Raw genomic sequence first — 17326 nt, 5'->3', positions numbered from 1 at the left:
TGGCTTACAGGGGCAACCTAGTTGGCTCGAGCTGGATATACAACTGGACGGAAATCAGGAAACCTTCCACAGAGAAGCAAATCAAAATAGACGTGGGGCTTTGCTCCTTCCTGACAGCTAACCTGATCAAGGAACACGGGTGGTGGCTGTTCCATCTACAGACTGCTGCCATCCCTGCCTGCTGATCTCCTGACAAGAACTGGCTGCAGTGAGCACCTATAAAACGTATGGGTTGGTGAGGAGAAGAAATCGATACTCAATGAGTCACTTCTAAGGTGTATTCGGAACTGTCATCCCAAAGGGCTAGAGAAAAAGGCTAAAATGAGCTTTGTGGAATCATGTGTAGGTAACTCATTTATAAGTGTGTTTTTTTTTTGTCTGTTTGTTTTGCTGGGAAAGAGTTGCCCTTAGCTAACATCTGATGCCAATCTTCCTCTTTTTTTCCCCCTCCCCCACAGCCCCAGTACACAGTTGTATATTCTAGTTGTAGGTCCTTTTAGTTCTTCTATGTGAGCCGCCACCACAGCACGACTACTGACAGACGAGTGATGTGGTTCCACGCCCGGGAACCGAACCGGGGCCGCCAAAACAGAGCACGTTGAACTTTAACCACTAAGCCATCAGGGCTGGCTGATTTGAGTGGTCTTATGATTTTAACTTCTTTCTTCATGTCTTCTATACCAACTTCCGGTTGGCTCTTTACTATATCCTAACACTTTGGTATTGGAGGGTCAACTCCAAATGGAAGCCTATTTCCCATTCTCCAAAGAGAGGCCAGGGTGGCTGTTACCATCCCCACAACCAGCCTGACTGCCACCCGTGCGAGACACTTGTGACGGCATGGTAACGGGTGGAACCCCATCTCCCTATGGGATGCCACTGATAACATCCCTAATAAAAAATAGTGCCGCTACGAGGAAGGGTGGGAAAACAGGAAGGGGTATTGATCTGGCAAGAACGTGGGCAGAGGTGTGCACCTGTTACACAGACGGGAAGAATTCGAAGTGCACAGTCTGACGACAGGTTGGCAGCATCACCTTCCAGATTACTGAAGTTTCCTTTGTCCATCTACTAATCTCCCAGTCAAGTGACAAAGGAGTAGGACTCAGACGAAGGGTTTCAATACTTGACACACTAAACCAGTGCCTGCTGTGCTGTCCATGAGGAAGCTGTCTAAGCCGACTCAAGATATTACTCACAGAGACTCCAGGACTCAGGGAAGGACACGTGGGGTCAGTGACGTTACGGCCTTCTCCTTGATACTCCACCAGAACATCTGATCGCCAAGTCAGATTACTGGCACCTTTCTAGAAAGAAGAGCAGAAGTGGTTGCTGTGTGGCCTACAGACTGTGATAAGAGTCACAGAGTTATTTATTCTAGTGCTAAGGGGGAGCTGGGAGTCAACTGGACTCTGCATTCAGTAACTAAAGGGAGTGACCACGACTGATGCAGATGAAGGCTACCAAGTGTCATGTTTGGGATTTGTGGAGCCCTTACAAGTGACGGTCACATTTGATAGTTACTTCCCAAGACGACTTCAGGAAAGCAGGTCAGGACTGGAAACCGACCAAGCAGCTAAGCAAGACTCAAAGTCACAGGGCCAAGTCCAGACTAGAATACACAATACTGTCTACAATGTGTATCAAAGAACTGTTCTAAGCTCACACTAACAAATTTATAGCCTACATACAAGGACAAGAATTAAACAAACATTAACTTAGGCTAGTGTGCTAAGGACTGTAATAGGTTCAAAGTACTTCGTGATGGTCAGGGTGAAGACATCATACATGTATGAGCTCATTTCATCTCCAACGCACATCAGTGGAGTGGAAGGCAAGCAGCAGCAGCACTTGAATCAGGAAAGTGTAAGACAGGCACACGAATGGAGAAAGGAAGAAGGCTCGAGGAGTGAGAGGAAGTTCTGCATCAGGAGAACCACATGAACAGAGGATGGAAGTAGAACTTGGAAGTATGGTTTCCTGAAATCTAGCTCAGACAAGGAAGCAGCGCCACGTAGAGTCGAGAGGCAGGCTGGTAACCGTACAGGAAAAGGCTGACAGCAGGCTGCCCATTAGTTCTATAAAGAATGGCAGGTGACAGATAGGAAGCAACGGGAGGTTTCTGAGCAGGGAAGTAACACAATCAAGGTTGTGCTTTAGAAAAGGCACCCAGTAGCAGAATCTAGAAATGGAGTGGAGATATGGAGACCCAGAGACCAGGTTAGAAGGCACTCTTGAAATGGCCTCTAGGCTTACTACTCAGTCTGGTTTGTGGTCTATCAGCCACACTTGGGAGCTGGTGAGAAATGCACAATCTCAGGCCCTCCTCAAGCCTTAATGAGCTAGAGTCTGCATTTTAATAAGATCCTGTGGTGAGTCAGGAAATGCACAGTAAAATTTGAGAAGCATTGCTCTAAAACAGTGGTTCTCCAAGTGTGCCCCACTACCAGAAGCATTAGCATCACCTGGGAACTTGTTACAAATACAAATTCTTAATTCCCTGTGCGGGTGGGGAGCATTCTGTGTTTTAACCAGCCCCACAGGCATTTCTGAGGAATGCTAGTTTGAGAACCACTGCTCTAAGGACTTCAGTGGACCCACTTAACTGGACCACGGTGGGGAAGGGGCGACAGCCTGTGCAAGGCCTTGGAATACCACAGCTGCCTGGCAAGGGCGAGTCAGAGACAGGAACGTACTTCCTAACTCCCTGTTCTATGATGAAACCTAAACAATCCCGTGCCGATCAAGGTCTCAGAAACCGCAAGTAACAGGAGACTGCAGAAGCTGCCAGCTCCTCTGTAAGCACCCACCCTGGGCCATGGAAGCTGGGAGTCAGGGGAAGAACTTACCTGTCAGACCTGAGTGTCAGAGCATGCAGAGGAGAAAATGGTGCCTGAAAAGTCTAGGTCAGTGGTCTCAAACTTGGCTGCATATTAAAATCACGAGGGCAGCTTTAAAACTCCCAAGGGCCAGGTTATGCCCCTGTCAACTCATCAGAACCTAGGCTAGGACCCAGGTATTAGTATTTCAGTTTCCCGGCTATACTAATGTGCAGGCAAGTGTGAGACTAACGGTCTGGAGGGTCGTTAAACTTTTCCTGTCAAAGCCCAGACAGTAGATATTTAGGGTCTGCGGTTACATAGTCTCTGTTGCAACTACTCAATTCTGCTGTTGTAGCAGGAAAGTGGGCCCAGACAATATCTGTATAGATGAGCATGGCTGTGTTCTGATATAACTTTATTTACAGAAACCAGGGGTGGGCTAGATTGGCCCCAGGGGTTTGCATCCCCTGGTCTATGGCAGCACTGTCCAGCAGGAATGTTCTCTATCTGACCTGTTCAATACAGTGGCTTCTGAGCACTGGATATGTGGCTAGTGCCACTGAGGAAGTGAATTTTTCATTTTATTCTAGTTAATTTAAATAGCCATGCGTGGGCAGAGCTAGAGGTGTAACAGCAACAAATTGCTCTGCAGCCCTAATATACCAGTAGTTTCACTGGAATAACCTCCAGAACACGTAAAAGAGCCGAGTCCTAAATGGCACTTGCAGAATTGTGCAGAGAAACTAATTATACCCAGCAGAGTGATTTTACCCTCACAGTGAAGTTTTCTAATTAGAAATAAGGTACACAGTATAAGACTTGTATAGAGAAAGTTAAAAGACATAAGTTTCCCTCTAACTGATCTATAAATTCAGTGCAATTCCAACCAAAAGCCCAACATGATTTTTCAGGTAACTGAAAAGCTGTTTTGAAAGTCTATATGGAAGAGAGGTGGCTAGGATCCCCACAGGAACAATGAGAGGTGTGTCCATACAAAGACTTAATTATACAGCTTTATGACAAGACAAAATGATGCTGGTACAGGGATAGCCAGATCTGTGGAACAGAAAAGACAACTGAGTATTCATAGAGAAACAAGTTAAACTGGATCCCTGACTCATACCATACAAGAAATTCAATTCTACATCCACCAATGGCTTGAATGTAAGAGGCAGAACTACAAAACTTTTATAAGAAAATCTAGGAGAACTATTTTCTGATCTCAAGGTTCAGAAGCATTTTTATAAACAAGACACAAACAACACTAACCATAAAGAGATGATTTATATGTTCGACTTCTGTGTTCTCATATCTTAACGTGGGGAAAAGACACGTCATGGGGACGATATGATGGGCAAAAAGATGCATTTCATACGGGAAGAAACACAAAAGGCATAAATGAACACTGATTCACTGATCAAAAACCCAATTGAAAAATGGGCAAAGGATCTGAATAGACATTTCTCCAAAGATGATACACAAATGTCCAATAAACACACAACAAGACGTTCAACATCATTAGTCATTAGGGAACCGCAAATCAAAACCACAATAAGATACCACTGCATGCCCACTACGATATAATAAAAAGACAAAACAGCAAGGGTTGGCGAGGATGTGGAGGAATTGAAACACTGTTCACTGCTGGTGGGAATGCATAAAATGGTGCAGGTGCTTTGGTAAATAGTCTGGCAGTTCCTTCAAAGGTTAAACCTAGAGTCACCACATGACCCAGCAATTCTACTTCCAGGTTTATACCCAAGAGAACTGAAAACATTTGTCCACACAAAAACTTGTAACAAATGTTCATAGCAGCATTATTCATAATAGCCAAAAAGGGGAAACAACCCAAATGTCTATCAGCTGATGAATGGATAAATTAATGTGACATCTCCATATAATGGAATATTATTCAGCAATAAAAAGGAATAAAGTACTGATACATGTTACAACATGGATGACCCTTGAAAACATTATGCTCAGTGAAAGAAGCCAGTCACAGAGGCCACATATTGTCTGATTTTATTTATACAAAATGTCCACAACAGACAAATCTATAGAGACAGAGAGTAGATTAGTGCTTGCCTGGTGTTGGGAGAGGGAGCAATGAGGGAGAGATGCTAATGTACTGGGGGTTTCTTTTCGGGGTTATGAAAATGTTCTAAAATTACATTATGGTGATTGCACAACTCTGTGAATACACTAAAAACTACTGAGTTGTAAACTTTAAATTAGTGAATTGTATGGTAAGCAGATTAAGCTGTTGAAAAATGATTCATCTCATTAACAAAGAAATGCACAGTAGGACCCAATATAATTTGTCTTTTTCGCCCACTAGATTGGCAAAAATTAAGTTGTCTGATAGTTTCATATAGAGCAAAGGGAATTCTCATCCCCTGCTGGTGGGATGTAAACTGATGACCATTCTGTAAAATAACTTGGTAATATCTGTAGAAATGAACACGTGCAGTTCCTGTAACCTTGGTATATACACACATGTTCACTGGGAGACAAGCCTAAGAAGGCTAGAGCAGCACTGTTCCTAAAACAAAACCAGAGCAACACAAACGTCCACTGATTGATAAGAAAACAGATAATTAAGTTATGATGCATTCATACGATAGAATGTTAGGCATCTGTGAACAACATGGATCAATCTGGAAACAATGCTGAATTGAAAAAAGTCCCAGATTACATCCAGTAGGATGTCAATAAGGTCAAAACTAGGTAAGTTGTTTAGGGATACGTACATGATAATTACTGAAAAACAAAATCCAGAGAGTGATAACATGAAACTCAGGAAAGTGATCACTTCCATGGGGCAGGCCAGGGGTGGACGGGGAGGAGCACACAGGCAGATGCTGAGTATTGGGAATATTTGAGTTCTCAATGGGTATTTCTTATGTTTCATAACTTACGTGAGTTGCATGTATTCTCTTGTCTGAATCATATACCACCTAATAATAAACTGTAATAGATTCAGACAAATCAATGAATAAGAGTCACCTATAATGAATCACAATTAATGGCTAAAACATTTTAGTATCGATCCTTCCAATCTTCTCTATGCCTAAACACAGTCACATACACTTTTTAAGGAGAAGAGATACTGCTGTGATACCTCCTTTTCTCCCTGTAGTATGTGATAGGCATCTTTCCAAGTCAGTGAATACAGATCTACATCATTCAGTGTTGGTTTAATATTCTATTGTTTAATTGTGCAACCAGTTAACCAATTCCCTATTGGATATTTAGGTTTTCAGTTTTCTTCTATTAATACTATATGTACATTTTTTATACTTAGCTCTGTGCAGTACCAGGCACACAGTGGGTACTCAAATATTTCTCAAATGAATTTTATTTTCTTAGAATAAATTCCCAGACGGAACTGCTTGATGTGTGTATTCTGAAGAGATACATCTTGTTAAACTAGCGTCCTGACAGTTTTACTGATTACTCTTTCATGAACAGAGTCTGAATAGTTTCCATATTCTCAGACTTCTGCAAATACTGGTATTAATTGTTTTCATCTTTGCCAGTTCTGCAGGCAATAGACGCCTCCTTTAGTTAAGCATTTCTTTGATCAGCTCTGAAGCAATCTTTCTGCATTTATTCCGACCATTTTTAATTCCTCTATGAGTTGATTAGTTACTTCTTTTGCCCAATTTTCTACTGTGATATTAAGCTTTGCTTTCTAAGAACTCATCTATTGGGAATAATTACCCTTTTTCACAGATGCTGCAAATATTTTCCCAATTTTTCACTTGTATTAACTTTGTTTATGATGTGTTTTTGGGGGGGAGAGGAGAAGAAGGGATGATATAGTACTCTGTTTATATTTTTACCACCACAGAGAAGAGAAAAATTCTATTCTTTGTTCTCCAAAATTAATAGTTTTAAAATTTAAATTTTTACTGGACAGCCACATGCAAAATAATGAAAGTAGACCATTATCTTTTGCCATACACAAGAATTAACCCCAAATAGGTTAAAGACTTGAATGTAAGACGTGAAACCATAAAACTCCTAGACGAAAATACAGGCAGAACACTCTCTGACATCAGTCTTAGAAGGATCTTTTCAAATACCATGTCTACTAGGGCAAGGGAAAACAAAAGAAAAAATAAACAAATGGGACTTCATCAGCCTAAAGAGCTTCTGCAAGGCAAAGCAAACCAGGAACAAAACAAAAAGACAACCTACCAACTGGGAGAAAATATTTGCAAATCATATATCCAACAAGGGGTTAATCTCCAAAATATATAAAGAACTCATACAACTCAATAACAAAAAACCAAACAACCCAATTAAAAAATGGGCAGACGATATGAACAGACATTTTTCCAAAGAAGATATACAGATGGCCAATAGGCATATGAAAAGATGTTCAACATCACTAATCATCAGGGAAATGCAAATCAAAACAACATTAAGATATCACCTTACACCCATTAGAATGGCTATAATCACAAGACAAAAAATAACAAACGTTGGCGAGGATGTGGAGAAAAGGGAACTCTCATACACTGCTGGTGAGAATGAAAACTGGTGTAGCCTCTATGGAAAACAGTATGGAGATGTCTCAAAAAATTAAAAATATAAATACCATATGACCTAGCTATCCCACTATTGGGTATTTATCCAAAGAACTTGAAATCAACAATCCAAAGAGACTTATGCACCCCTATGTTCATTGCAGCATTATTCACTATAGCCAAGATGTGGAAGCAACCCAAGTGTCCATCAACAGATGATTGGATAAAGAAGATGTGGTATATATATACAATGGAATACTACTCAGCCATAAAAAAAGACAAAATCGTCCCATTTGCAACAACATGGGTGGGTCTTGAGGGTATTATGTTAAGTGAAATAAGCCAGACAGAGAAAGACAAACATGATATGATTTCACTTGTATGTATAAGATAAACAAACACATGTACAAAAAGAACAGATTAGCGGTTACCAGAGGGGAAGGGGGTTGGGGGGTGGGCATAAGGGGTAAAGGGGCACATATATGGTGACTGACAAATAATAACGTACAACTGAAATCTCACAATGTTATCAACTACTATGACCTCAATAAAATAAAGAAAAAAAAGGAAAAAAAAATTTAAATTTTTAAGTCCAAATTTATACAACCTGGAATTTATTTCCAAGTCTTGGCTCAGGCCTGACTGAGGGCTTTATACTCACCAAAATGGGCAGTAAAGACATCCCATCCATCTGTGTCTTATTCAGGCTGTAGCCGGCGATGTCCAAAATAGTAGGCCCCAAGTCAATGTTGGCAACAAGCATCTATGAGAACGAGGAAAACACAAGCAATCTAGAACTCAGCTGGTCTGTTTTCCTTTTCCATCTATACTAAAGCTCTCTTCCACCTCCGCCCCCCGCCCCGCAATGAGACACACAGCACTTACTATTATCTTTTGTATGGCCCATACTTACTTAGGTCTTACTGATTCATATATTCAAATACAACTAGAATAATTTTAAAAACAAACAAAGGCTTATAAGCCTTGTAATATAGGCCCCTGGGAATTTATATATTTATTCCATCCATACTGTTATTGATCAAAACTCCTTTGGGATTGCCTGGAGTCTGTTAACGAATCATGAGAAAAATGTTGGGCTAATTATTTTACACAAAGTATTTTCCACCTTGATTATTCCTGTTAGTTCACTATATTTGACTTCAAGTGGACTCCTGATATTTTTGAAAGCCTCAGAGGTTGAATGCTTGCCACAGAGGAAGATATTAGCCCTTTTCATAGTTTCTCGAAGTGACAACACTGCTAGAAAATATTTGCAAGAGCCTTTGAAGACTGCAAAAAACTTACTCCAACACTGCATCAAGAAGAGTTTCCTTAAAGAGCACAAAACTTCGATGTTTTAAACAAACATTCTAGAAATTAAAGATACTGTCCTGCATTTATACTTTGCCTTATTTCCTCGGTTTCTTAGACTATCTTCCTTCTGTGTACAATGCCTCTTCAGGAACTAAACCAGCATAGTCCAATAGAAATATAATGGGACCACACACGTAATTTAAAACTGTCAGTGACTACATTAAAGTAAAAAGAAAAGGGGGCGGCTGGCCCCGTGGCTTAGCAGTTAAGTGCGCGCGCTCCGCTACTGGTGGCCCAGGTTCAGATCCCAGGTACGCACCGACGCACCGCTTCTCTGGTCATGCTGAGGCTGCGTCCCACATAAAGCAACTAGAAGGATGCTTTATGACATACAACTATCTACTGGGGCTTTGGGGAAAAAAAGGAGGAGGATTGGCAATAGATGTTAGCTCAGAGCCGGTCTTCCTCAGCAAAAAGAGGAGGATTAGCATGGATGTTAGCTCAGGGCTGATCTTCCTCACAAAGGAAAAAAAGGAGGGGGGGATTCATTGTATATGTTTTATTTAACCTGATATATCAAAAGTATTACTATTTCAACACGTAAGCAAAAATAATTAATGAGATTTTACTTTTTTATTTTTGAACCAAGTCTTTGAAATCTGGTATTTTATAAATTATAACACATCTGTATTTTACAATTATAACACATCGCAATTTGGACTATCCCATATGTTTTGGCTCAACAGCCAGATGTGGGCAGTGCAGGCCTAAACAGAACCTAAGCATACACCTGGAAGTCACTTTGGTCACAGGCTAGAAAAAGCTTTAAGTGGTGGAGATGATCCACTGGGGACGAGGGGGACTCAGGTTTGCGGAGCGCCTCTTCTGTGCCAGTACTCATCGTTTATCCTCACTTATCCTCACTGCAATCCTAGGATACAGCATTTGCCCCTCTTACAGATGAGGAAATGAAAGAAGTAACTGAAACGAAGTCAATAGCTTGTAACCGGAAAAGCTATCATTTACTGAGAGGAAATTACAGTCTTCAAAATTGTTGAGAAAACTTCGATCAGCTTAGGAGAGGCCAATTGGGGATTAAAAAAAAAAAATCTACTAACCCTGGTACTTTTAATTGACAAACAAAACCGAGAGTACAGACTTGAAAGGCAAGAAAACATCTTCAGAGCATTGCTCATCAGGGGCCAGGTTTCCTGGCAGCTAGGACGGCTCCTGGAGGGCACAGTGATGCACACGGCCTGGCTCGGAACCATTAGTGTAACTCTGCAGCTGTCAGAAATGACCCTTCAGTGGCAGGCAACCCAGGGGAAAGGCATCCATACGTCACTGAGAAAATGAAGTCTCTAGGGATTACACAAGACCCAGCATTGGAGATAGCTTGTCTACTTCCAGTCCCCAGGCCCACTGAGCAGCTTGTACTAGGGTCAACGAGAACGGGCAGGAACATGGAAGAGATCACGGCAGGAAAGGAGAGATGAGCAGAGACACGACCTTCAGAATCAGATCACGGCAATAAGACCCTGAAGTGTGACCAACAGATCTTCAGCGATGTCCAGAACATGAATGAAGTGAACCCAATTCCACAGGTATTACCACCACGTCCAAGGCAGCTTTATAAGAAAAGAAAAAGGATAAACACCAAAATAATAAAACCCACAGAGAGATTAAATGGTGATTGCCAGTCTCACCAGGAACTGCCTCAGGAGCCAGCAGCTGTAGGATGGAAGCTCTCTCTAGTGGCCGTTTGCTTTATGGGGAAGGAAGGCCTGTAAGTTCCAGTACAACTCAAGTCACTAAGATTTGGCACAAGTACCGTCAATACCATCCCCGGACTCGTTCTTCCCAGATATCTACAATGATCACATCTTCCCTAAAAATAATGGACAAATCCTCTTCCCTTCTAGGGTTTTGTTGGACTAAGACGTAAAGAGTCTCAAAATTAGCATATTATGTCACGAGATGGGAGACTTTTAGTGCATACTGAGTATGAGTGAATAATTCAAGAGAATTTTACCTACTTTGGTTTTCACACAACCAAGAATTAGAATGGATACTATGGGCCCATCACTGTGTGACTTCTAGAAACATCAGCGTTTCAAATTGTACTACTTTAATCACCAAGTATAAAATTAAAGGTTCATTTATGGATTGGAATCCAGAAAGCTTTGACAAGAGCAAAAGTAAATTATTTCATAAGTCGTAGTCTCACAGTTTGTTTGGGAATGTTCTTAGGACTTAAGTACACAGACACTCTGATCAAATAAAAGCCCTGAGAAAACTCCGGGGCATGAAGTCAAGGGCTTGACGCTGCTTATTTTTAGCTCTGGAAGAACGACAGGGCTGCAGGATTACTGACGAGAGTCAGACAGCCCTCAGGAGGGCACATCGGGTTTCCAAACAGACATGCGAGCCCTGCTGTTGAAGAATTCATGGAGGGCTATCAAAGACAAGACTCACAGCAGAGGGCACCCAGATCAATTCGGTGACAAGCCCTGGAACTACGTAAGGAAGCAGAGAATCCCTGTGTCTCGGGTGCTTCCTCTGGATCCGCCCCTGAGCCCCAGCTTCCCCAACAAGGAAGAAACCAGGGTGTCGCCTGGTTAACTGGAGAGTTTGCACTTAACACCCTCCCAGTTTCACACAGGGAAACCGAGGCTCACTTTGTCCAAAGTCTTAAAGGCAATACGTGGTCTTCCTGACCCCAGTTGGTTCTGTTTCCCCTGGATCATGCTGTGTCTTTTTAGTTTCCTACTAACCTTTTCCTTCCGTAAAACTCTTCTGAAGAACTTCTGCCACCAAGTCTAAAGCTAGATTAATTTCTAGCCAAAGGAGAAAACCTCAACAGCCAATCTTTGGCATCTACACATACTACCTGCCCCTGCTCTCCCAACACAAAGCTAAATCCACTGGTCAAACGGTCCCTGTTTTGGCCATCGGGCTGTTGACAGCTCACAGGGCACCGGCACCCAGGCGACTGTGCTGCCGCACACGACGGATCAGCCACCATCTCTGACATTCTTTGTGCGAGATGAGAGCTGAGGCATCTCATACTTCTCCAACTATGTCTGTCAGTACAGCAGTGCGAGAACCACGGATTTTGAGAACAGACACAGTTAATTTTCAGTCCTGGTTCTGCCACTTAACACGTGACCTTGGTAATATCCAGTCAGTCCACGTGGATGTCCCCAGTGTATGTTAAGGGCTGGGTAGTCTAAGTACAGATAGTGCTCTCTTCTGGGAACTCCTAGAGCAAAGGAGACAAACTCAGCAGGGTGTGTAGGTGTGATGGCACCCACCCATGTGGGGGCAGGGGCCTGCAGTGACTTCCCAGAGGCGAGCTTAGGACAGTTAACTTAGCCAGGTGAAAGGGGCACGAGGCAGGCATTCCAGACAGAAGGGCAGTCTGTCTGGACAGTACGGCAGTCCGCCGTAGGAGGCAAGGAGGGAGAGAGCCGGTTCACTTAGGAAGCGAAAGTAGTTCAGTACACCTGCACCACCCGTCCCTGGAACAAGCCGAGCTCCTTCTCACATCTGTGCCCTCACACTCACTGTTCTTATCAGCACGCCCACCCACAGATCTCTGCGGGACTGAATCCTGCTCAGCACCCAGGCCTCTGCTCAGACGCCTGAGGCTCTCACTGACAACCGCAGCTGAAGTGCCTGGTTCTCCCTGACACGGGGGGGGGGGGGGGGGGGGGGGTAAAGAACTGCTCTTCCCTGACTGCTCCTGGCGTGCTGCGCTGGCACAAGAAGATCCTTAATAAATACGTGTCGCCTGAGCTCTAGTGTGATGGCTACGTGTGTGGACTGTGGGGCCAGACGGCCTCAGTCCAAATGCAGGGCTCTGATACTTCTTAGCTACACGATCTGGGGCAAACCATTTAACTTCTGCACCTCAGTTTCCTCATCTGTAAAATGGGGATAACAGTATCTGTATCTCATAAGGCTGTGGAGGTTAAACAAGTTGATACAGGTAAGACACTTAGAATAGCACCTGTCATATACTGAGCAGTCAATAAACATTAGTTGTTATTGTTGAAATGGCCTCTTGGGAACCAGGCTTCATTGAGATTGCTTAGAGAGGGCGAAGTTTCTGATTTCAACATTTAGATGCCACTGCTAACTTGAAGAAAGAAGGAACAGTTTGTTCCACGGGCAGCTGCTAAGAGTCATCACCCTGTTCTCATGCGGCCTCCTTCCCCACACTGGTTAGAAGTGGTCCTCCAAGCCCTGCTCCTGGGAAACGCACACAGCTGCTCACATGGTCTCCTCAATCAGCTCCCAAGACCATGAGCAATAAAACGCTTTTAAGATTTAACGGTCTTCCAAACTTGCCTGTCTCCTCTGAAAGGAGAGGCCCGGTTAGAGGGTACTGAATGTGCAGTGGGGTCTTAAGAGAAAAAGAAAACTCAAAAAGCCATTTTACCTTTCTGAGAGAATTTTAACAGAATTCCACCAAGAGTATCGTAAAAGGAAATAAGTGAATGGCAGACATTTAAACAAAGTAAACATTAACTGCCCAAATTAAACTAAAGTACCCAATATACCCAGAAAGTCTGGCCCGTTTTCCAATTTTAGCTTAAATGATGTATTTGCTCATTTTCTTTTGTGTCACAGAGCGGGGACTGAAACTGTGCTATCAGGAAAGAGAAGACATAACTGGCAGAGCTATCAGTTCTTATCTCCCGAGCCTCAGACCAAAGTGTTTTAGATCAAGGTGCCCACGAACTCTAGGAACCAAGTTCTTCAGTATTAGGTACTAAGTTTGGAAAAAGACACTGCAACCAAATGGAAATGGCGACAAGAGAATGTGGTACATGTGACAGCTCTAGGAGAGCATCAGTGACGCAGAAAGGCCTTGGTCAGGAAGAGTCCCATCGAGAGAGGGACTACTAGGAAGACATGCCTTCTACAGCCTTATGCTCACCGTGAGGTCAGACCAGCAGACAGACAGCACCCGGGAGCAGGTCAGAGACGCAGAATCGGGATCTGCATTTTAACAAGGTGCCCAGGGGATCTGCTCTACAGGGGAGTGGGCCCCAAACCAGGCTGCCTCGCAGAGTCACCTGAACTTCAGAAAAAGCAGAGGCTGGGTCCCTATTCCAGGCCAAGTGAGTCAATCAGAACCTTTCTGCATGTTTCACAATTGCAGAGGGTGATTTTGATGGGCGCCCTGGTGGAGAGTCACCACTCTGGGACAAAGTAAAGATCTAGTCTCAAAAGACAAACAAAAGCTATTCATGCTGACATGATATGTAAATTTGGGGTGAAAAATACAGTTAATAAGGAGTAGCCACGAGTTAAAAAAAAAAAAAAAAGGACTCAACTGTTTCCAAGGCTTATAAATACACTAACAAGACCTTAAGCCGATCAGCCTTCATCCTCATCAGAGGAGAAATCTAATGGGCCTCCTCTCAGGAAGAACAGCCTTCCTTTCTCAGGCACATGCTACCTGTAAACAGCATCATCCCATCAGGCACCTACCTTGCTTGTCTGATTTGGTTTGATCCCAGGCCCTCGAACCAACAGTGGAACTTTGATATCAAACTCATACAGCTGTCTTTTGTCTATTGGCAAAGAAAACTGTCCTGCAAACAAAATGCAGAGAGTAAGGATGGAGCCACGACAGACATGTGCTGCACACATTCACTCACTTAATCAACAGTAAAAACGAAAACAACTTGGCTCTACTAATTATGGTGTTTTCATGGAAAGCTTAAATTTGCCTGGGTCTCTTATTACCACAAGGCAGGAGATGATGAGTTCATCTTTAAATAAATGCCTACAGGGCCTCCCTGGTCTAAGATAGGACAAATTCAGCAAAAAGAATTACTGGAATGAAACACAAATACATAATTTACGTATAATACTCAACTTGATCACAGTTGAATGAGGTTACTCTAAAAACTGCTAAATAAAGGGACAAAAATGTTTATCCTTAATAAACTGCATTTCAAGATAAACAGCTGATGAGGGGAAGTCCTTTTCTGAAGAATTCCAGTTAATAAATGCAAAAGGAGGGGACGGCCCCATAGCCTAGCGGTTGGGTGCGTGCGCTCCGCTGCTGGCGGCCTGGGTTTGGATCCCGGGCGCGCACCGACGCACCGCTTCTCTGGCCATGCTGAGGCCGCGTCCCGCATACAGCAGCTAGAAGGATGTGCAGCTGTGACGTACAACTATCTACTGGGGCTTTGGGGGGGCGGAATTTAAATGCAAAAGGAAGGACAGAGTTATGAAGTCAGCACTTTGCAATTTCTAAGGAATAATGGACTTCAGCAACAATCATCAATGGCAGCTTTAGCCACGAAAGTTTCATAGGATGGGCTCAGGCTGATACCACACGAGCCATCAATCAATACGAGCATCCCTAAAGCGGACAACCAGACACCAGGGCCACGTGATGTGTCTCAAGAGGAAGTACAAAGCAGAACCACCAAGAAAGCATTCTTGCTGAAAAAGGGAGTTTCTATTAATCCTCTAGATCCAACTACCCGTCTAGGAAATGCTGAATCTAAATAAACTAGTTAAGGCATCACGAGACAGCAATTAGCCAAATCCAGAAAGTGAGATACTCTGGAGGACAAAACATCAGTTCTTCCAATAAATCAGTGCAAATGACAGCCTTAGGACATAAAAACCAAAGGCAGCACGTGGACTTGGTCTAGATCTGACACACAGGACACACAGTACAGCAGTCAGACGCACAACCGAGCGCTGAAATCACAGTGTGTGGACTCACAGTGTCTGCAGTTTCTTCAAAACCATCTAGCTGAAAAAGAAAAACGTGGGGACGGTAGGAAGAATTCAAAGGACTGGCCACATGCAGCTGAAAATCGAAGCTGGACAATGGGGGTTATTTTACTAGTCTCTGTGTTGAGTGCTTAAAAATATTCATAATTCATTAAATGCCAAATTAACCTGCTCCTATGCAGGCAAGCCTCAGGTTAACTGCATTCATGTTTATGAAATTTCTAGCTGGGGAAAGAGGAAAACGTTGCTTTTTAACTACAGAAGATCCAAGTAGAAACGATGGAAGTCAAGGACATGGGGCTGACTCACACTGCAGGTTTGAAAAGACAAAAATCAAAACAAAAACCACACACACACACACATCAAAAAAACTAATTTCACAATTTCGAAAGAGAGAGTTTCTCCCCCAAGACAATCTTCTCTTGCTCTTCCTGTGTAAAGCGTCTCATCGTATCCTCTAAGGCCTACTTGTCCTGGAAATCTGGCTCCATTTCCTACCTCGTTCATAAAGCCTGCCCCAACCCGTCAGGCTCACTCCGCTCCCCACTCCTGCCCCACCACGTAACTCAGCCAATAATGAAAGCTGGTCTCTCCGTGCGGGAATGAGTCTGCCCTCTAACCAGCGGGGTCCCCAGGGCAAGACCCTCCCCGCGGCCTGTCCAGCGCTGTAAGAGGAGTGGAGCTCCCTGCCTGACGGGTGGGCGAGAAAGGTGAGGCCCTCACGAGGGTCCCTGGAGCCCCAAGCCCGCCTTTACCTGTGTGGTAGCCGTTGTCCGAGGTATAAAAGATGTAGGTGTTGTTGAGCTCCCCGTTGAACTCCAACCTCTTGACCAGTTTCTCCACAAGGTCATCAACTGAGAGTAGAGTCTGCCACCTGGATGTGAACAGAGGGTGGCGATGGCACTTCAGAGACAACGGCTCGACTACTGCTAACTTGCCAAAAAAGCAAAGTGCAAAAAATCCCCCCAAAAACCTCAAAACCACCCTCCCAGAAAAGCTCAAATCCCAAATTTCCTTTCCTCAGACCCTTCATTGCAAAAAACAGATTAAAAAATTCCAGAACATAATTAGTTCATTCCAAATTTAATTATTTCCAAAGAAATAAATGAAGCTTTTAAAAACCAGTTAGGTGGGAGTGCAAACTGGTGCAGCCACTATGGAAAACAGTATGGAGATTCCTCAAAAAACTAAGGATAGAACTACCATATGATCCAGCTATTCCATTGCTGGGTATTTATCCAAAGAACTTGAAAACACCAATGTGTAAAGATACATGCACCCCTGTGTTCACTGCAGCATTATACACAATAGCCAAGACTTGGAAGCAACTTAAGTGCCCATGAAGGGACGAATGGATAAAGAAGATGTGGTATATATACACAATGGACTACTACTCAGCCATAAGAAACGATGAAATCCAGCCATTTGTGACAACATGGATGGACATTGAGAGTATTATGCAAAGTGAAATAACTCAGAGGGAGAAGGTCTTATACCGCACCCTCATTAAGTAGTAGATAATAACAACAACAAACAAACACACAGAGACAGAGATTTGATTGGTGGTTACCAGAGGGGAAGGGGGGAGGGGGGGAGGGCGAAAGGGATAATGCGGCATGTGTGTGGTAATGGGTTGTAATTAGTATTTGGGTGGTGAACATGATGTAATCTATGCAGAAATAGAAGTATAATGATGTACACCTGAAATTTATACAATGTTATAAACCAATGTTACTGCAATAAACAAAAAATTAAAAAATACATACATAAAATAAAGCTACTAATAACTAAAAAAAAAAAACCAGTTAGCTTCATTATTATCGTTAGCTTTATTACGGTGATGAGAGTAGACAACTGGAAGGAAAAGTCGTCAATTCAGTACTGATG

The 17326-nt window shown here is 43.1% G+C and overlaps 1 protein-coding gene across 1 annotated transcript in view; it reads right to left on the bottom strand.

Moving 5' to 3' along the window:
* GNS (glucosamine (N-acetyl)-6-sulfatase) overlaps positions 1-17326 on the bottom strand; it is a 41265-nt gene that overhangs the window by 7642 nt on the left and 16297 nt on the right. Inside the window, exons 8-11 of the mRNA XM_058557715.1 lie at positions 16195-16313; positions 14174-14277; positions 8019-8120; positions 1200-1307 (exon numbers count right to left, since the gene is read on the bottom strand). Coding sequence (XP_058413698.1) covers positions 1200-1307; positions 8019-8120; positions 14174-14277; positions 16195-16313 — 433 coding nt within the window. The remainder of the gene's footprint in view (positions 1-1199; positions 1308-8018; positions 8121-14173; positions 14278-16194; positions 16314-17326) is intronic.

Source organism: Diceros bicornis, chromosome 17 (assembly GCF_020826845.1).
Source record: "Diceros bicornis minor isolate mBicDic1 chromosome 17, mDicBic1.mat.cur, whole genome shotgun sequence".
NCBI classification, from domain to species: domain Eukaryota; kingdom Metazoa; phylum Chordata; class Mammalia; order Perissodactyla; family Rhinocerotidae; genus Diceros; species Diceros bicornis.
Note: the sequence above shows the minus strand (reverse complement) of the source record. Positions and strands in the feature narration are given on the sequence as shown.